Source organism: Nicotiana attenuata, unplaced genomic scaffold (assembly GCF_001879085.1).
Source record: "Nicotiana attenuata strain UT unplaced genomic scaffold, NIATTr2, whole genome shotgun sequence".
Classification (NCBI taxonomy): Eukaryota; Viridiplantae; Streptophyta; class Magnoliopsida; order Solanales; family Solanaceae; genus Nicotiana; species Nicotiana attenuata.
Window position 1 is genome coordinate 217,101 of NW_017671063.1, and position 20,693 is coordinate 237,793.

General features: G+C 38.3%; 2 protein-coding genes across 2 annotated transcripts; one reads left to right on the forward strand and one right to left on the reverse strand.

Annotated features, from left to right (window-relative positions):
• Positions 1-2,564: 2,564 nt before the first annotated feature.
• Positions 2,565-7,257, forward strand: LOC109205621 (mitochondrial outer membrane protein porin 2-like). The gene is made up of 6 exons (XM_019368337.1): positions 2,565-2,766; positions 2,924-2,991; positions 5,953-6,063; positions 6,163-6,249; positions 6,340-6,548; positions 6,650-7,257. Exons 1-6 carry the CDS (start codon positions 2,718-2,720, stop codon positions 6,954-6,956), a joined length of 831 nt encoding a protein of 276 aa, XP_019223882.1. The 5' UTR covers positions 2,565-2,717; the 3' UTR covers positions 6,957-7,257.
• Positions 7,258-8,966: 1,709 nt separating this feature from the next.
• On the reverse strand, positions 8,967-9,669 carry LOC109205622 (60S ribosomal protein L26-1-like). Its single transcript, XM_019368338.1, has one exon. It carries the CDS (start codon positions 9,589-9,591, stop codon positions 9,151-9,153), a length of 441 nt encoding a protein of 146 aa, XP_019223883.1. The 5' UTR covers positions 9,592-9,669; the 3' UTR covers positions 8,967-9,150.
• Between the last annotated feature and the right edge of the window lie 11,024 nt (positions 9,670-20,693).

Sequence of the window (20,693 nt, forward strand, 5' to 3'; positions counted from 1 at the left end):
CTTCTAGATCACTTGACTCCTTATTATGATCATTTTGATCATTTGCTCATCTTCTTTATCAAGAAGTTTATTTAAAACCGATTTGTCTATAAGCTTTAAGCGTACCATAGACTTTGTCCTTCTAGGACTTAATAGAAGCATTTGCAATGAGAATATAGTTACTTTCTTTGGGTCCGCAAATGCGTCTGGCATGCTTTGCAATATACTGCAAATGAATTATCTTTTTACGAACTTCAAGTTCATATTGTTTTATTCAAGGATCTAGATGTACAAATGATAATCCATTCCACGTAACTTTTTCTCAACTGTTTATCCTTTCCTCCCCCCTCATGTTAGAAAACTAACTTACTTTCTCAACTTTTAAAAATCCATCTTTATGCATTATGGTGTTAATTAAAAATATACACCACACATTAATAATAATAAGATGAATTATTTGGTTCCTGACCCTGAACCACTTGTGAGGGGAGAATGTAATATACTTTCGTATATAACGTATATCAAACTGATATATATAACTTTGTTCTCATGAGAAATAGTTTAACTATTAAGTGGAGGCACTCAATAAATCATCTTGCTAAACCAGTTGTGATGTAAACCAACTTATCAAAATAAACTATCTTGAATAGAAAATCTGAAAATTATGCTCTAAATTAAATAATTGAGCAGGTCACCTTGCAAACACCAGATTGCAGGTTAACAATGATCACACATGTAACCATCTCATAGATGCATCTTATGTGGTATACATGGCAGGTGAATGGGCCCATATTCACTTTTGATATTTCCAGCATTCATGGGATTCAATCCCAATTTTAGTTGGTCTATTAATTAATAAACAAGCAACATAAAAGAATTCGTAAAGAATTTTCTAGTTCTTTAATATTTACCCATGTGAATTCTCTTTTATTTTTGCACACCATACTTAAATTAACATGGCTAAAACAATTATGGCAACTGAATAAATTATCAATATTGATAAAGTTCAGGTTTACACCATGACGTGTGCAATTATCAATAAACTTAAGTTTATTATGATATGAGTTTTTATATCAATAAACTTCTACTTTATTGTGGCATTCTTTTATTTATGTAGTACAAATTGGAGAATAAAGCGGGTAGTTTTTCACATACATATTACCATGCTACAAGTTGTAGTAATAGAACATATTAAATCTTTCCTTTATTTATAGTCTCAATATAATCAACCGCTTTTGCGTATACTTTGGAAACTAAATAAGTTTCTTTGAGACTTACTACAACACAATACCTTATTGATAATCAATTGTGTTTCTCCAAAATAGTATAATTGGCTCTTGCAGAATTCTCAATTAATTTTATAATACCATATATTCATCAATATCCATTTGGTGAATATCCTTCTCAAAGAGAAAGTTATACCATTATAGTCATTGTCAAAATTATATGCAAGATCCGTTTCTTGCATTACCGTTTTCTTTTAATAATCACAATGCCAAAATATTTTGGCGTACAATGGGTATGTGAACAATGACCATTCATGCAATAATAATGACATTATTTTCTTATTTTCCTTCAAACCTCATGCTAGAGGTGAGTGTGGTATATTCACTACCACCAGCACGTTCATATTCTTCCAAGAATGAATATGTATTCATAAAGCACATGTTATCACATTCACATCATGAATGGACCATAATCTTCTATATGTGCTTTATAAAATCTCATGTCAAATCAATGACAAATATTACTTTCATAAATTGAGGGATTATTTTGAGAATTTTTATTGTTCTTATTACTACAATGATGACGATTATAATTTCGTCTATTGCCACGTCCACGTCCATCGATACATTCATAGTAATAATTTTGTCTTCTTTCAGACTTATCACGTACTGCTATCACATACTGCTATCACATTCTCTTAAGGGAATGAGAATGAAGCAAATTCAATGGGACGGATTTCCAATTCTTTGCCCACAATCATACATGAATTTGATCATGACAAGGCATAGAAATTTTACCACTTTGGGTGGTTATAATTTCTTACAAACTCCATTAGAGTTACAATCAAAATTTATTGTCTTTGCTTGTATTTAAAATTAAATTATAGAATATCAAGAATTTAAAAGAGAAAAATAAAGTAAAATACTTACCTTAAATCCAGAATTTAATCATGAAGGAAGTTATGCTCAATCCCAAAGCTTTTACTCAATTGGTTAGAGTCTCGTGCTGATAACGTGTTAAGAAACAATAAAAGAAGAAGAAGAATATTGCAGAGAAAAGTAGGGAGAGAGAATTAATATTGATTTGGGATGAATCCCTCTATTTATAGGGAAAGAGTTACTTAGCCACCAAGTAAAATCCCTAAAATCTCTCTACAATATATACATTCACCTTAAATATAATTCTGTTTATAACATGCTACAATTATTTCGGATATTTCCGAAAAGAACCTTCTTGTTAATTTATTTTTTTAATTCAGTAATTTAATTTTCTTTGGAAAATTTTAATAGACCATACGACAAATATTGGCTGTCCGATTAAAATGACGGTCTATAGTGGATCCATGTTGGCGACCACAAACTGTCACGTTCTGGTGTTGATCGGACCATTTCTCCTCAATATTTTTTAGTTCCCTCTCAGCTCCCATTTCACGTTCCGCCTTGCTACGCTACTCTCTCTTTCTCTCTCTATCTCTGTAGTTCTTACCAAATTTCACGACTCTCCGAGAGAAAATGAGCAAGGGACCTGGACTTTTCTCTGATATTGGCAAGAAAGCCAGAGGTAATTCTGCGATTTGTTTACTAATTTCATCTTCTTTTCATTTTGATTTCAATTTTGTTACTCATGAGCAACGACTATATTAGTTAAGCAGATGAATTATCATATATAGATGCATATACTAACACTCGCCACCTGATATTTGATTTAAAATCGACAGATCTGCTGACAAAGGACTATATCTCCGATCAGAAACTATCTATTTCAACCTACAGTGACACTGGAGTGGTACGATCTTATTGACTTTTAGCTCTCGTTGATCTTTATTTCGTAATAGTTCATATCATTGCCGGCGAGAATCTCGTTTTTGGTTTATTTAGGTGTTGAATTTGTACGCTTAGGGTTTTATGAAATCTTCTTATTGTTGCAATTCATGATTTGAGTTGTCGTTTGGCTTGAAGTCCTGATGCAACGTCTTAACTCCTTTTCCTATTTACAATTTTCTGTTTCTCAGTATAACAGTGATTTTTTCTCAGTATAGCTATGGGAAAACAGCTATTCGTCTATGATAAATTGTAAGATATCTAGGACTTTTTTTAAGTGTTATGAATTTTTAATTCAAAAATGACAGTGCGTAAGTTTAAACTTTAGTTACAAAACACTAAAGTTGGATAATGCTGTTTAGCAAGGCTATAAATTATATCTTCACTGACCATGGATCTCATATTCTCATCTAGGAAAATGGATTTAATCATAGCTTCCAATTTTTTTAAGGGTATTGCTGATTCTATTGCAGAAATAGTACTCTGTACTATTTAGATGTGATATGCCTTTGATTCTATATCGCAGCTATATTTCTATCCATCTCTTCCGTTTACCTCACAAAATGATCAAACATCACCTTTAACTTAGCTCAGTCCTTGATTCCTGTGATATCTTATCGGAGTTAATATATGTGTCTCCCAGGGGATGTGTTTTAATCATTTGAGGTAAAGGAGGATATTTTTTCATCATTTGTGGTAAATGAAGCTGCTGATGCTTCCATTTCACAGAAAAATATTAGAGCTGTTTAGCCCCCTCTAGGATTAGCTCAATCGGCAAAGGTTGAGGACTTGTGTCTTAGGTCACAGGTTCGAGCTCTGCGCCAAACAATCTAACTCTGGTGTATAAGTGGAGAAGGGTAGAGGGGTAGGCCCATCTTCCCCGATTTTCGAAGGCTGGATTGGCCAACAGGGTAGACTCTAGATGGATTTCCCGGACATCAAAAAATATTAAAGCAGTTGACATTTTATGAAGACCAAAACTTACACAAGCGGAGAGTGGAGACCAATGCTATACCTTAGTATTTGGGAACTTCAAACTTGGCACAAGATATTCAATATTTTGGCACTGTAGATGCAGTAATATTCTAACAATTGACTTGTTCCTTTATACTTTTGAAGCTGAAACAAAAGGCTATAGAATTTTGATGTGAACACTAGGTGTTTAAGTAGTATTGATTTGGCAAGACACAGAGAGAAAGTTCTACCTCTTCTTTTCAATGTTTATTTGCCGTACTTGTCTGAAGTATATTTTCATTAAAGATTTGCCGGAGTTTGTAAGAGCCGAGGGCCTATTGGAAACAGTCTCTCTATCCTCACAAGGTAGGGGTAAGGTCTGCGTACACACTACCCTCCCTAGATCCCACGGTATGGGATAAGACTGAGTATGTTGTTGTTGTTGTTGTTGTATTTGCCGGAGTTTGTTCTTGATGTTGAAAAAAGAAGTAGCAAATTCTTGAGAAGTCCAACTTAATGGAGGGAGCCACATAAAAGGAAAATGTACATTATATTCCTATTCTTGCAGTTTCTGAGTGATGGAAAATGGCGAGATTTTGACTATTGACTTTTTATCTTCCTACTATGGAAGAGTGATGAGCAATCTACCATTAGAAAATTTCTAAGCAGACAATTTTTACCCAATTTTTGAAGAGCTAATATATATTAGGGTCGTTTCTTTGACCTCTCGTCAGGTTGAGCAAAATAATGTCCTCTGCTCTATTTCAAGAAATACATGAGACCTCTCCTCTAGCTTGATATGTTGTGAAATGATCTCTTATACCATCGACATTCATTTAGAGAATATAGAGAAAGTTACAAATGATGAAAACTCCGACAGAGCTAATCATATTTACCTTAAAAATAATAGAGAAGACAGATTAGTTGAGTTCAAGTAGATGATTATCCCAAGCCGATAAAATTGTAATTGCGTCACTCAACAGTCAACTCTCCTCTTCCCCTTCCCCTAATGGTACCTTCTTCTTACCACTGTGCCTTCTCCTCATCATTACAAATGCCACCCCTACCCTTACCCAAATCTGAATGTGTGAACACTTCCATTTGTACCTTCTCAAAACCTGAACATACCATGCACTGTCTCCCTTCCACCATCAGAGTTCGCAAGCCCCTCCCTACCAGACCTTCACCCTCCTTTCCTAAATCAAAGCACCCTTCCTGTTCTCCTCCCAAATCCCAGCCTCGTATAACCCTCTCACCATTATCCCCACAAGACCACCCATTCTTCCCCAACACCAGCACCTCCCATTGCAAGCTGCACCTTGCCACGCCTCTATTCATCTGGATGCCTTTAGCCCCACCACCCCACCCCACCTGCTCAAAAAGGAAAAAAGATGACAATGCGTGGAAAGAGCAATTAAACTTAAACTTTGGTGTTTACATGCTTATCCCTAGATTGAAACTCGATGCGTCAGACTTCTTATCTTTCTGGTACAGACAAGAGAGTGCACATGGTACTGAGAAGCTTGTGCAGTTTATGGCCTCATTGTATCATATGGTTTTTGCCTTTCTTAGGATATTGCTTAAGATCCATGCGCAATCTTCTAGGCCCATCTCTGTCTCATGATAGCAGTCTCTTGGTGCTGTACTTTTTAGAAATAAAATAATCTCCTTTGTTGTTCAAAAAGAAAAAAAAAAAGGGAAATGATAAGAAAGAATTCGAGTAAGCTCCCATATGGGCATTTTCTAAAATACAGGATGATTCTTAAAGCATTTAGCCTTTTCACCTTAAGGTGGCACCTATGTTTGGCTGACTTGAAAAAAAATCTTTTTTCCTAAAGTAAATGGTCTTATTCGCTCCAGTAGATAGTTTCAGCTTTTTATGTGCAAAATTTTCTCTATTTTGTTTTGCCACATTAATAGATCAACTTGAATTCCCAATTTCCCGTTCTTTAATCTTGATTTCTCGATATAGGCCCTTACATCAACTGCAGTAAAGAAGGGAGGGCTTTCAACTGGAGATGTTGGAGCACAGTACAAATATAAGAACACTTTGATTGATGTCAAAGTTGATACAGGGTCAAACGTGAGTTGCTCATGCCGTGATCTTCTTTGCAGAATCATACCCGTCTCTTTGTCATTTTTTTCTGTTTTACGTCTTCACATTTCAACCTTTTGCTTGCAGATCTCAACTACTCTTACTCTCAACGACATTGTCCCCTCAACAAAAACTATTGCCTCTCTGAAGTTCCCTGATTACAGTTCTGGGAAGGTGAAAACTACTCATATGTTATTGCTATGATCAATTGCCAGAAATTTTAGAAGTTTCCCCTCTGAAACTTGAATTTGGTTGTTCTTACAGCTAGAGGTTCAGTACTATCACCATCATGCTGCCTTTAGTACAGCTGTCAGTCTGAATCAAAGTCCTACAGCTGATCTCTCGGTCACACTTGGTACTCCCACTTTCGCCATCGGTGCAGAGGCGAGTTATGATACTGCAGGGGGTAAACTTGCAAAATATACTGCTGGCATTAGTGTGACAAAACCAGATTCCTGTGCTGCTATAATACTGTAAGTTAATCAGTGTGAGCATTTGTATATCTATGAAACTAAAGCATAAATGTTAAGAAGATTTAAGTTTGACATATCTGTTGCCTACTTTTTTCCCTCAGGGGTGACAAAGGGGATACGATAAAGGCATCATATATACATCATCTAGATGAAGTGAAGAAGAGTGCTGCTGTGGGCGAGATCACTAGAAGGTTCTCCACAAATGAGAACACTTTCACAGTTGGAGGATCATATGCTGTTGATAACCTGACAATTCTGAAGCTCAAGCTCAATAATCATGGCAAGCTGGGGGCTCTACTGCAGCATGAGCTCATTCCGAAGTCATTGTTGACTATTTCTAGTGAGTTTGACACCAAGGCCTTGGATAAGACACCCAGGTTCGGTGTGGCCCTTGCTCTTAAGCCTTGAACTGCATCTTCGGATGTGTACAACCAAAAATTTGTTTGGGGTAGTGCCTGGAGGACAGGTGCTCAATAAATAGTTCAACAAACTGGTGGTTTTTTTCACTGATTAAATGATTTCTGGAAGAGTTTCTCCGATACTAGGACCTTTTTATGGTCTTTCTTTAGTTTTCCTTGTCTTTTCATTCCCTTTTGAGAAAAGTATAGAGATGAAGAGTTTTTTGTGTTCCCTCTGGAAGAGTTTTTTTGTTTGGCATGATGCAATAGCTGACTTATCGATTGCCTAAATTTAGATTTAACTTGCTAAATTGTGTCTTTTGGATTTGCTTGCTGTGATTTGGATAATCTGTCGTTTAAACTGAATTAGCTCCACTCCTAGTTTTCCGAAGATAAGTTCGGAGCCTACTGAGCGTCTTATAGCCTGTTTAGCCAAGCTTATTTTGGGCCAAAAGTGCTTTTTTTTAGCTGAAAGTGTTTTTTTTTTAAAAAAAAAATTGAGGTGTTTGGCCAAGCTTTTGGAAGGAAAAAAGTGCTTTTGACCAAAAGCACTTTTGAGAAAAATACATTTAGAAGTAATTTTTAAAAGTTTGGCCAAACACTAATTGCTGCTCAGAAGTGCTTTTGGTTTTTGCATCTTGGCTAAACGGCTATTAGCCTCCTCGGTGTGAAGCTCTTTCAATAGTTGCATTTCCACGTGCTCTGTGGCTAAAAATGTACTACTAGATGAAACTTATAGAAAGAAGTGTCATACCATCCCTACTACATTACCTATGTCATTTTAGACCAGACTTTCACATAGTACTAAATTCTATACCTATGCTAACTGGAAGTGCATTTGTCATTTAACTCCTTTGATCCGTCTATCTGGTGTTACGCCTTAAGATTACTCGTAGTCTTAGAAAGCCTTAGCTAAGAAGTAACAACTTAAGCCTTCCAGCTTCTCTAGAAAACAAAACCACTAACAACCAACTTTTACAACTCAAGAAATCTAAGTTTGCACAGTGAGACTACTCTAAGCAAAAGAGAAAAACTGTCAAACAAAAATAGAAAACACTATGTTGTCAACTAGTATAATAAGTGACAATCATACCGATTATGCAAAGAAATGACCAAATCAAATTGATTATGCAATTTCGGGAAATAGAAGGACAAGGAGTATCATTATAGGAAGTATGCGAACTTGTATAGAGAAGATATAGGTCTAGTGCCTCACATTTCAAAGCTTTTCTTCTATTCCGCCCAAACCATCAGAACAGGAGCAAATACACCATTCTGATGGTAGGTGCAACACACTTTCAATTCGACTGCATATAAATAATTAATGAGTTCATAAGAAAATATATTTATACCAAGTCCAAATTCATTGTTATAAAGATTGGTTAATATAGCATTAATCTCCACCTACATGCTTAAAACCTTGAATTCACCTTTGCATCAACCACTCCAACTTTTTATGATAAACGTGGGATGGTCGTTTTCAACATCAATCACTCCTTTGAGTTGTCGAAGGCAATGCAGCAATGAAGGTATAGGAGAGAAAAACTAGAGTATTAAAGATGACTGCTAGCTGAAGTAGCAGCTGCAAAAGCAGAAAATGCAGCAAGAGGACAAATGCCCAATTAAAGATGACTGCTAGCTGAAGTACTGACATTTTGTTCCAACTCCTGCCTAATATTCAAGTACTAAAGAAAATCAAGCATTAGATTTAGTTGCCCAGTGAACAAAGAATCATCACACCAGCTCTCAGCCGAGCTTCAATTACATATTAGATAGTTGGCAACGGATGCAATCACTATAGATAAGAAACCTGAATACAGCTCAAAATCTACATAGTTCTGAACTACTAATAGACACTTCAAACCTAGATCAGACACACAAATTTGGGCCCATTTTAACAACCATATTGAGTGTGCCAACAAACATGTTAAATGCATAAACTAGTAGAGCAAGCAAACTAGCACAACAGTACAACATTTTTGTATAACAGGGGAATAGACACAGGGCAGCAGATATAAGTATAGGTAACCCGATACTTAACGAGAAAGACATTTGATTATAGCAAAATTTGCATACTGTTATCATAAAATACTGCAACAAAAATTCATAGTTTCAGAAATACTCTCTTCAGCTATCCCAACAAGCATCAAGTACTAAAAGCAACAAAATATAACAAGACAAAAACACAAGAGGTAGCAGAAAAGTTAATCAACGGTCTGCATGATATCCTCGGCGGTGAACTTAGTACCCTTATCCTTATCAGCAGCAGCACGACCCTTAGCTTTACGGTCAAGAAGAGACTTACGGTCCTTGTCGAGCCTGAGCTTGGTGACGACAACCTTGGAAGGGTGAATACCAACGTTAACGGTAGATCCGTTAACTTTCTCTCTAGTAATGCGCTCAATGTGAATCACCCACTTCTTACGGTAAACTTGAACAACCTTGCCCTCACGGCCCTTGTAGGTCCCACGAACAACCTGAACCTCGTCGTCCTTCCTCACCGGCATAGACCTGACGTTGTACTTGGTTCGCAAATCGGATGACAAAGGTGCGCTCATCAACACGCGACGAACGCTGGAAGGAGCTGTGAAATGAGCCTTCCTACTCTTGCGGCGGGACGACGATACTCTTGGATTGTACTTCATCTTCGCCGATTTCTCTCTCGCTCTCTCTCGCTCTCTCGCAAATGTGGCCGGTGTAGACGAAGCGATGTTAGGGTTTTTCTGATCTTATATGGCACAAAGGGGGCTGGGAATTTCTAGGGTATCTATTGGGCCCTTCTATAGTGGAAGGCCTGTTATTTGGGCTTGTATTTACGGAACGGTGTTAAGTTAGATACTTGTAAGTTTATGGCCCAACTGAATGATATTGGATTTAACTTGATGTACTTGAGCTTTTCTCGGTAGAAATGACACCAGGTAGCCACTCTAAAGCTATTTAGAAGTTAGCTATTGTATCCTGAATTTTCGTTTTTCATTTCAATTTTTCGGGATAAATTATCCTGAAACTAAGCTAGTGTGGAGAAAGATTTGGTTGAAACTTGAAAAAAGAGATTTTGAAGTTGTGTTAAAAAATAATTTTTGAAAGTTGAAGTTGTGTTTAGGCATGCATTTTATATGAAAAAATTTGAAATTTTGCGGGTGGAAGATAATTTTTCACCCCAAAACTGCCCTAAACTAGTTTTTGGAAACTTGAATTTTTTTTTAAAAGCTGATCATATTTCATGTACAAACAATGTTTTCAAATTTTTTTGGGAAAAAAACCCAGCCCAAATCTGTGGTCAAACGGGAGATTTTTAATTTTAATTTTTAGAATAAAATAAGTACCCATTAATTCCTTAATAGCAGCCCTAAGAATATTTGTTCGTGTACTTCCCTTTTTTTGACAGAAGCAAAATTTCAAAAACTTTACTGCACTGATTCTGTCCAAACAAGAGGTGGTCCTCGGTGAATACTTGTTTGCCTCTTTATGTTTCCCCTCTCAACTGTGGAAATAAAGTCATAAGCTTTCTCTTTGAGTGGTTGCATTATAAAACTTCATTAGCTTGGGTTATTTCAATTCTCTAATATACTTTCACACAGGATGATCTAATTTTAGGGTGAGCATTGTATATCCTATTTTACTAAAATATACTTTCTTCGTTCACTTTTACTTGTCTATTATTGACTTTGCAGATCCATTAAAAAATAATAAGTGTATAATTTACCATAATACCCATATTAATTGGTGTATAATCTTTATTGATTTGGAAAATAATTTGGAATGAGTAATTAATGCTAAGGGCAAAACAGGAAATAAAAGATTTTTCTCTTGATATACGAAAAGTGACAAATAAAAATGAAAATTTATTTTTAAAATACTTAATAACTAAAAGTGAACGGAATGAGTACAATAACTTTCTCTCTTAGTTTTTTATTAATTAGATGACATTTTAGTTACCCATTTAACGACATTAAATACATGACAGTTCAGTCTCAGGCTATTTAATTTCTTACTCCATGGCCTAGACAAATAACTTGGTCCTCGACAAAAAGAGGAAGAAGATGAAAGGTCATATTAGCATCATTTTACTAGAGCAAAACTAGAAGCCCTATTTTTTCTCGAAATGGGTTGTGTATTCCGAACAAGTATAGTGGTTGGCATACACGTTCTTGAACTAGTTTTAACTTTGGGAAACTACCAGCTATGTCCTTTTAGAAGTAAATTATTATGAAATTGACCAATTCATTAAATATTACTAATATTAGTCAAATGTTACTAATATTAGCCGATTAGTTATTTGTAGATAAAAAAAGGTTAAATCTTTACTTTTTTTGAGTGGATTAAAATAGATTGGGTACATCTTAAGGAGTTTGAATCTCAGTTTTTGAATAATTTGGTGGAGTTTTGAGTTGGTTTGAATTGAAAATTCAAAGTAAAAGATGAAATATGAAGAAAAAAATAATGTGCATCACACTATGTATCAAATGTGTATCACATGTATATCCATGTATACCTGTGTGTGTGATATATGGGTGCATGTTTGATACATGTGTCGCAGAAGAATTTTTTAAACTCGATTTTAACTACGAATTTTGATGCCAAATCAGTCCAAATCACTTCCAACCTTTCTCAAAATTTGTCTATTAACTTATCTATATGTTTTCAATGAATTTCAACCATACCCATAGAAAAATGACCTTTTTGCCTAGATTTTTGGAATCTTGGATAGATTTTTTTTGTATTTTATCACATTGTTTACTATCTCATCCATGAAATTTTCTTTCCCTCTTGCATCTAATGTTGTAATCACGCTTAAAAATATAGAAGGAGATCTTTGCGTGTGATTCTTGGAGAGAAAGAACCTTATTTATTTGGGTTTTTAATTTTTATACTATGTGCTTGGCTAGTTATAGTAAGTGTATGATTAATGGCTAGAGATTGGTAAGTTGAAACTTATTTGGGACATTTATGTAAGATTCTCAAAATAACTTTTCTAGCGTCTCTTGAACTCTTCCTTTAGCTTTCATAAGGCCTATTTTGACAAGTCTTTTTAAGTAACGCTTCTTTTAGAGGCGTACGTGCTTTTTTGGGGCTATTTGCAGCCATACCCTATATTTATGCCACCTTTTAATATGTACCCTATTTTTAAAAAATATTGATTTTGTAGCCAGCTGACAAAAAATCCGTAATAGTATGACCATTATACCCCCGACAAATCATATAAAAAAAATCACTTTACGGTTCTCCTCCATCACTCCGTCTCTCCTCAGTCCTCTCGCAAACAAGAAATTTGAACCAGATTCAAATTCCAAATTCAAAACTACAAAATACATTGTAAGTATTGCAATTCATCTTTAGAATTCAAATAAGTTTTTGAAACTGATTGATCTTCATGATATATGTTTCTATAATTATTTTCGTAATTCACACTTGCATGAAGTTGTTTGACGGATGAAACATGAACTTTTCACTGATAGATTTCACTGACGAATGAATTTGTATTCTAAATTTGTTTCACGTTGAATTCTAAAGTGAAGCTGTCATGACCCAAGTTCGCCCTCCGTGAATTGTCGTGACGGCACCTAGTCTCTACAACTAGGTAAGCCTAACAATTTGCGGAAAAAGGAACAAAATGCGAAAAAAAAAGTAAAAATTAAAGATAAGCAAATTTAGAAGTGTTTAAGATGCCGCTCGGCATGTACCAACACAAAATCTCAAAAACTGAACATTTTCCAAAACCCGAAATCCCATGAATCACAAGCTAAAAGATTACATAATAAGCTCTAACTCCAGAATTGTCTACCAACAAGGGAAATACAGAAAAGGCTATACTAGTAATGAGAATTGAAAGGGACTCTTCTGTCTGCGGACGCAGCCAATATACCTCGGAGTCTCTACAAAGCGCCTCGCTTCAAGCGTGATAAATCTGAGTGGAAGAACCTGGATCTGCACATGAAAAACATGTGTAGGAAGGGCATGAGTACACCACAGCGGTACTCAGTAAGTGCCAAGCCTAACCTCGGTCGGGTAGTGACGAGGAAGGTCAGGGACCTACTTAGGCTAAAGGAAAAACAAGATATAACAATGTGAAATAAAGCAGTATAGTTAAGTGCAACAGTAAGAAGTAACACGAGATAGAAAGAACAACAACAGCTATAACAGAGACAAGTAATCCGGAAAGGAATACAGCTCACACAGAGATAACAACCGGGGATCTCCCAGGATACCGTCATGTAGTCCCAAATATAAATATCCAGTGGATCTCACGGGATACCGTCCCGTAGTCCAACTCATAGTGCGCGGGGATCTACCGGAATCCCAATCCGTAGTCCCAAATGTAAATACTCAGTACTGGGGGAATCTACCGGGTGCAATCCCGTAGTTCCACTGTAAAAGTGCAGGGGGGTCTCCTGGAATACAAATCCGTAGTCCCAAAGTAAACATACAAGGGGGATCTCCGGGATACTGCCCCGTAGTCCCAAAGTAAATACACAGCAGCAACAAGAAGAATACTTAATTTAATCAAATTTCACACCAAGGTAAAGCATGTATTTCTAACCTAGCATGCTGCACATAATTCAAATAAGGCAGTAGGACAAATAAGCAATTTAAATCAACTAGACATGTTTCCCTAAGCTAACAACAGGCTTAAATTGCAAGTAGTATAAACAGGAAAAGAACCACAATTCTAAGTACTTAATGAAAACCGGATTTTTCAACAATTAGCACAAAGTACGCACACGTCACCTCACGTACAAGGCATTTCAAACATCAATAATACCAAATCCTAAGAGGGTTTCTCCCACACAAGGTTAGACAAGCCACTTACCTAGAACCGGCTCAAAATTAACCCGAAACCACGTTCTTGCCACGAGTACTCGACTCCAAATGGCCCAAATCTATTCAATTCAGTTGCATAATGTAAATAACACTTCAAGTAACTGATTCTACAAATAAATTCTAAGCTAATACGCGAAATTAGGTAAAATGACCAAAATGCCCTCCGAGCCCACGTCTCGGAATCGGGTAAACTTTACATTTTCAAAATCCTCATACTGTCACGAGTCTAACCATACCAAAATATCCAAATCCAACGTCAAATCCCTAATCAAAACTCGAAATATAGGTCTAAGAACTTTCCCCCAATTTTCCACCATAAACTCGAAATAAAAGGACGGATTTAAGTGTAGATTCATGGAAATTAGTCTAAACCGAGTAGGAATTACTTTCCCAAATCTCCCAGGCAAAAATCTCTTCAAAAATCTCAAATTTCCCGAGCTCCCAAGTCCAAAATATGAATTATAGCTTAAACCCTCGATTCTACCCCTTTTTTGGCCAGGGATTTCGCACCGGCGGTCAAATTTTCGCATCTGCGAGACCGCTTCTGCGATTTCCACTTAAATTCCCTCGGGCCGCACCTGCGCTTCTTCTACTGCACCTGCGCTCACGCATGCAGGTGCGCTCAAACTACCGCACCTGCGGAAATTGGCCTTCCCTCACGTGGCCGCATCTGCGTCTTGATTCCGCACCTGCGGCCTCTCAACCGCAGATGCGGTTATGACAGCAGTCCTAAACTTCAGCTGCAACTCAAATTTTCCAATCTTTCCGTCAACCATCCGAAATCACCTAGAGCCCCCACCTCAACCAATAACACAAACAAGTCTAATACCACGAAACAAACTTATACAAATCCTCAAAACACCTCAAACAACATCAAATCAACCAATTAGCATCGAATTCAAGCCTAAGAACTTCAAATCTCTCAAAATACGCTTTCGATCAAAAAGTCTATCAAATCTCGTCCGAATGACCTGAAATTTTGCGCACACGCCACATTCAACACTACGGAGCTACTCCAACTTCCGGAACTCCATTCCGACCCCGATATCAAAATCTCACTATCGAACCGGAAACTTTAAAAATTCAACTTTCGGCATTTCAAGCCTAAATGAGCTACGAACCTCCAAAACACAATCCGAACACGCTCCTAAACCCGAAATCACCCAACGGAGCTAACAGAACCAATGGATTCCATTCCAATACCGTCTTCACACTGTTCCGACTATGGTCCAAATTCTAAAACCTAAACTCTCATTTAGGGACTAAGTGTCCCAAAACTCTTCGAATTTCCAAATAAATCTTTCCCGGCAACTCACAATAGTAGAAACAAACACGGGGGATGCAGTTAATAGGGGATCGGGGCGTTAATTCTTTAAACGACCGGCCAGGTCGTTACATCCTCCCAGACTTAAACATTCGTTCATCCTCGAACAAGCATAGAGACATATCTGAAGTAGTGAAAAGATGAGGGTAACGGCTGCGCATATCCTGCTCGGTCTCCCAAGTCGCCTCCTCGACCGGCTGACGCTGCCACTGAACCTTCACAGATGCAATGTTCTTTGACCTCGGCTTTCGAATCTGCCTGTCCAGTATCGCCACTGGCTCCTCAACATAAGATAGGTCCTTGTCCAACTGGACTGAACTGAAATCCAACACGTGCGACAGGTCACCGTGATACATCCGGAGCATCGAAACATGAAATACCGGATGAACTCCTGCCAGGCTGGGAGGTAAGGCAAGCTCATAAGCAGCGTCCCCAACACGCCTCAATATCTCAAAAGGGCCAATAAACCTTGGACTCAGCTTCCCTTTCTTCACAAATCTCATAACGCCCTTCATAGGCGAAACCCGAAGCAGAACCCGCTCTCCAACCATGTAGAAACATCACGAACCTTCCGGTCCGCATAACTCTTCTATCTGGACTAGGCTGTGCGGAGTCTATCCTGAATCACTTTAACCTTCTCCAAAGCATCCTGTACCAAGTCTGTGCCCAATAATCTAGCCTCACCCGGCTCGAACCAACCCACCGGAGATCTACACCGCCTACCATATAAAGCCTCATACAGCGCCATCTGAATGCTGGACTGATAGCTGTTGTTGTAGGCAAACTCCGCCTATGGCAAGAACTGATCCCAAGACCCTCCAAACTCGATTGCACACGCACGAGCATATCCTCAAGAATCTGAATAGTGCGCTCGGACTGTCCGTCCGTCTGAGGCTGAAATGTTGTACTCAACTCCACCCGAGTACCCAACTCATGCTGAACGGCCCTCCAGAATCGAGATGTGAACTGAGTACCTCTATTTGAAATGATGGAAACTTGAATACCACACAGACGAACAATCTCCCGGATATAAATCTCCGCCAACCGCTCCGAAGAATATGTGGTGCACACAGGAATGAAATACGCGGACTTGGTCAGCCGATCCACAATAACCCAAATGGCATCGAACTTTCTCAAAGTCCGTGGGAGTCCAAATACGAAGTTCGTGGTGAACCGCTCCCACTTCCACTCCGGAATCTCTATCTGCTGAAGCAATCCACCCAGTCTCTGGTGCTCATACTTCACCTGCTGACAATTAAGGCACCGAGCTACAAACTCAACTATATCTTTCTTCATCCGCCTCCACCAATAGTGCTGTCTCAAATCCTGGTACATCTTCGCAGCACCCGGATGAATGGAATACCGCGAACTATGGGCCTCCTCTAGAATCAACTCCCGAAGCCCATCAACATTGGGTACGCAAACTCGACCCTGCATCCTCTATACCCCGTCATTACCAATAGTCACATCTCTGGCATCGCCATGCAAAACCTTGTCCTTGAGGACAAGCAAATGAGGGTAATCAAACTGACGCTCCCAGATACGATCAAACAAGGAAGACCGAGAGACCACACAAGCTAGAACCCAACTGGGCTCTAAAAGATCCAATCTCACAAACTGGTTGGCTAAGGCCTGAACATCCATCGCCATGGGCCTCTCTGCTGCTGGTAAATAAGCCAAACTCCCCAAACTCTCTGCCCGGCGGCTCAAAACATCGGCCACCATATTGGCCTTGCCCGGGTGATACAAAATAGTGATATCATAGTCCTTCAGCAGCTCTAACCACCTCCTCTATCGCAAATTAAGGTCCTTCTGCTTGAACAGATGCTGCAAACTCCGATGATCAGTATAAATCTCACAAGGCACACCGTACAAATAATGACGCCAGATCTTCAAGGCGTGAACAGTAGCAGCTAACTCGAGATCATGGACAGGATAATTCTTCTCATGTACCTTCAACTGTCTGGATGCGTAGGCAATCACCCTACCGTCCTGTAACACTCCTCAAATTTATAAAAGTTTCGAGACACGCTAATTATTGAACTAAATTATTGCTATTTTTATTATTTTTATCTTGCCTATATATATAAAATTGAATATACAATTAGGAAAATATTAATAATTTTAATATTATTAATTATTAATAGTGGGTATCATTAATTATTAGCTAAGTTTTAAAAAAACAAACAAAATAAAGGAAAAAAGGATAGTGCACGTGACCTACCCATAAAGTGGGTACAAAAAAAAAGGAATACAAAGGGCTTAATGCCCTGAACAAAACAGAGATTCTGTTTTCAAACGCAAGCCTGCGAAACGGAGGCAGCCACGCACGGAGAATTCTAGGTTCTTTACAAGTCACAAATTCTTAAACTCAGGTATATAAAATTTCCTATTATTAATTACCGTACAGTATTAATAGGTAAGAGTTGAATAGTCAATTCCATTCTTTCTCTATATCAACAATAAATTTCATGTTTAGGTGTGAAACTTTAAAATTGATTAAAATGCACTGGTTGTTGTAGAATCAATTGTTTGACTGGTGTCAATTAGACTGGGGTCTACGTATTGGCTCGAGAAGTTTTAAGGTGAGTTGATATAACCCTTTACTAAAGTGGTTTAACTCACAAAAGCACGCACACAAGGTGTTTGATGAATTGCATAAAAGAGTTAATATATACTTAATTGGAGTAGTATGTACCTATTAGCTTAGAATTATTTTCTAGCTAAAGTTTAGATGATTATTTGGATATATGTGCATAAATTTCAGAATTTTATGTTATTCATATATGCCATTTTCATGTTGAAAATTCATGAAGGATCAAGAACCTTTATAAATACTTTTGAATGTTTATTTCATTCTTATGTCATGCCTTACATTTAAGGATACCAGTATGAGTATGTATAAAAGATTTAGACTTAAAAAGTCACAAGAAGAAATTTTAGAAAGAAAATATTTTTGGGAGTATCCTTTATTCTGAGAAGGGTTCATCCTCCAGGCCGAGGGTCCTGACCAAGGCGTTGACTTCCTAAAACTACTTGTGCCAAAGTAGGGAGCACACGAGCCGAGGGTCTCGTTGCTGAGAAATTACTTAGCCATGCTAAGGTATGATACATGAGCGCTGAGAACCATGAAGCGAGTGGCACCTCGTGGATTGGGCCTATTCGATCAGGTTGGGATCGAACCCGTGCCAATCACACGGTGATTGAGACAGAATTAAGTCAGAATAGTTGGAACTCCAAAAGTATAAAGTGAAGTATTTTTTTTATAAGAAAGAAAAAAGAAAAGAATTTCTTTTAGGATATTCATAAACTGCTATTATGCGATTATTTAGAATTATTCTTATAAGCTTTATGTTTTACATGCATTTAGAACCTTTGCTCATAGTGTATATGTTATTAAAGTTTCGCCCCCTGTTGTTGAGACTCACTATGTACAATGGATGGTACTGACGTTCTCTTTTGGGAACCTACATTGATCTGCGGTACAATGTAGGAACCGAATTTGCAGGCGAGCAGGCTACGAGTTAGGACTTCCTTCGCTTCCAGTGCTATTGGCGAGCTCCGCTTTTGTTCGTGGAGTATTCCTTAGAGTCATCTTTATTTAGTTATTTCTTTGTTACTTAGAAAACTGACCAGGAAATCTCATGTCCTGAGCAGTGCGTCAGTTTATCAGTAGAGGCTTCATAGACATAGTCATTGGGTTGAGATTCAGATGTTATTTTATAATAACTTAGCAGTAATTCAGTAGTTACTACGAATAAAATTTTGGAGTTGATTTATTTAAATATTTGAATTAATCAAAAGTATTTGTTAGAGTATTGCTTTGTTGCATATAAAGTTTGGAGTTATAATAGGTTTGATAAGTAGAGATGGTTCGCTCGATCATGTTTAGTGATCGAGTGCCGGTCTCGGCTTGTTCAGAAAATGGGTCGTGACAAACTTGGTATCAGAGCCTCAGGTTTATGGAGTCCTAGGGGTCTATGAAGCCGTGTTAGTAGAGTCTTGTTTATGGGTATGAAGCGCGCCATACTTATGAACAGGGGGCTACAAGCATTTAGGAAAAATCTCATTTTTGTCACACTTTAGATCGTGCAATAGATCCTACCTCTAAGAAATTATCTAATGTATTCGTTTCTCCAAAACTCGCAGAAATGGCTCGTACTCGTAACTCTAACACCAACACTCGGGATGCTGCTCAAGAAACTATCCCTACGCTCAAGGTAGAACTAAGAAGGCTTCGACTCAGAAAAGGAGGGGAAAATCCACAAAGGGAGTCCAAGTGCCCCGGGTTGAACAAGAGGAAGGGGTGGAGCATGATGATCCAGTACCGTCCCCAACAGCAGCTCCGGCTCAGACAACTATATCCCCAGAGGTGGTCAGATGTTTAATGCAGTCAACAATGCTATGGAGATGTTTAAAGCCTTTATGACCAACCAGAACGAGAGAAGAGATGAGATTCCACCTCAATCAAATAGACAGGACAATTCTGAGTCCTCAAGAGTGAATGAATTTTTGAAGTTGAGTCCTCCAGTGTTCCAGGGTTCTATAGTTGATGAAGATCCGATGTTGTGGCTGGAGGGTGTCAAGAAAGCCCTCCGAGTGATGAAAGCATTTGATGATGAAGCTGTGGAGCTAGCTGCTTACCCGCTTAGAGATGTGGCCGGCGCTTGGGTTGAGATGTGGGAAAAGGAAAGAGATGAAGATGATGGTCCGCCTACTTGGGAAGAATTTGAAGAGGCCTTCATGTCTAACTTTATCCCACAAGAGGATAGGGAAGCTAAGGCTATAGAGTTCGAACAACTCAAGCAAGGAAATAAAAGTGTGCAAGAGTACTGCATGGAATTCATAAGGTTAGCTAAGCATGCTCCTCACATGGTTAAGACAGAAAAAGCAAAGATTCGCAGGTTTGTTGGCGATTTAGCTTACCACATTAAGGATACAACATCAGCTGCATCAGTAGGATGACAACCTTCTCCTCTGTTGTGTGATTTGCCAAGCCCTTAGAAAAAGACATACAACTAAGGAGAGAAGAAAAAGAGCATAACAAGAAAGCCCGGACAACGGGCATGTTTAATGGTACATCCAGCGGAGGTGGAAGGGATTCCTCTAATAAGGAATCATTAGCACCAGCTCAGTCCAGTCATCAGTCAGGTGGTGGGTCTTCCTTCAGACGTACTTAGAGTTATGGAAATTAGTCTCGCCAGAATCAGAATTTTAGGACATCATCCTCACATAGCTAGAGTCATGCTGAGCAACATTCACACCAACAAGGTCTTTGTGGAACATGTAAGCGGCAACATTCAGGTCAGTGCAAGCTCGGGTTTCATGGTTGCTACCATTGTGGAGATATTGGTCATGTAAAGGCCAACTGCCCAAAGTTGCGACGTAATTTCAGTGATGGATCAACTCATCCTTCTAGTTCCTTTGCTACTGCAGTTGCACCACCTCAAGCTCGTGGTTCTCATAATCAGACCGGGCATAGAACAGGCAGAGGTGCAGACCGAGTTACTCAGGGAGGGGGACAACCTCGTTTGCTTGCTACACTTGATCATCAGAGTGCAGAGGCATCTGCAGAAGTTATTACAGGTATACTTTTAGTCT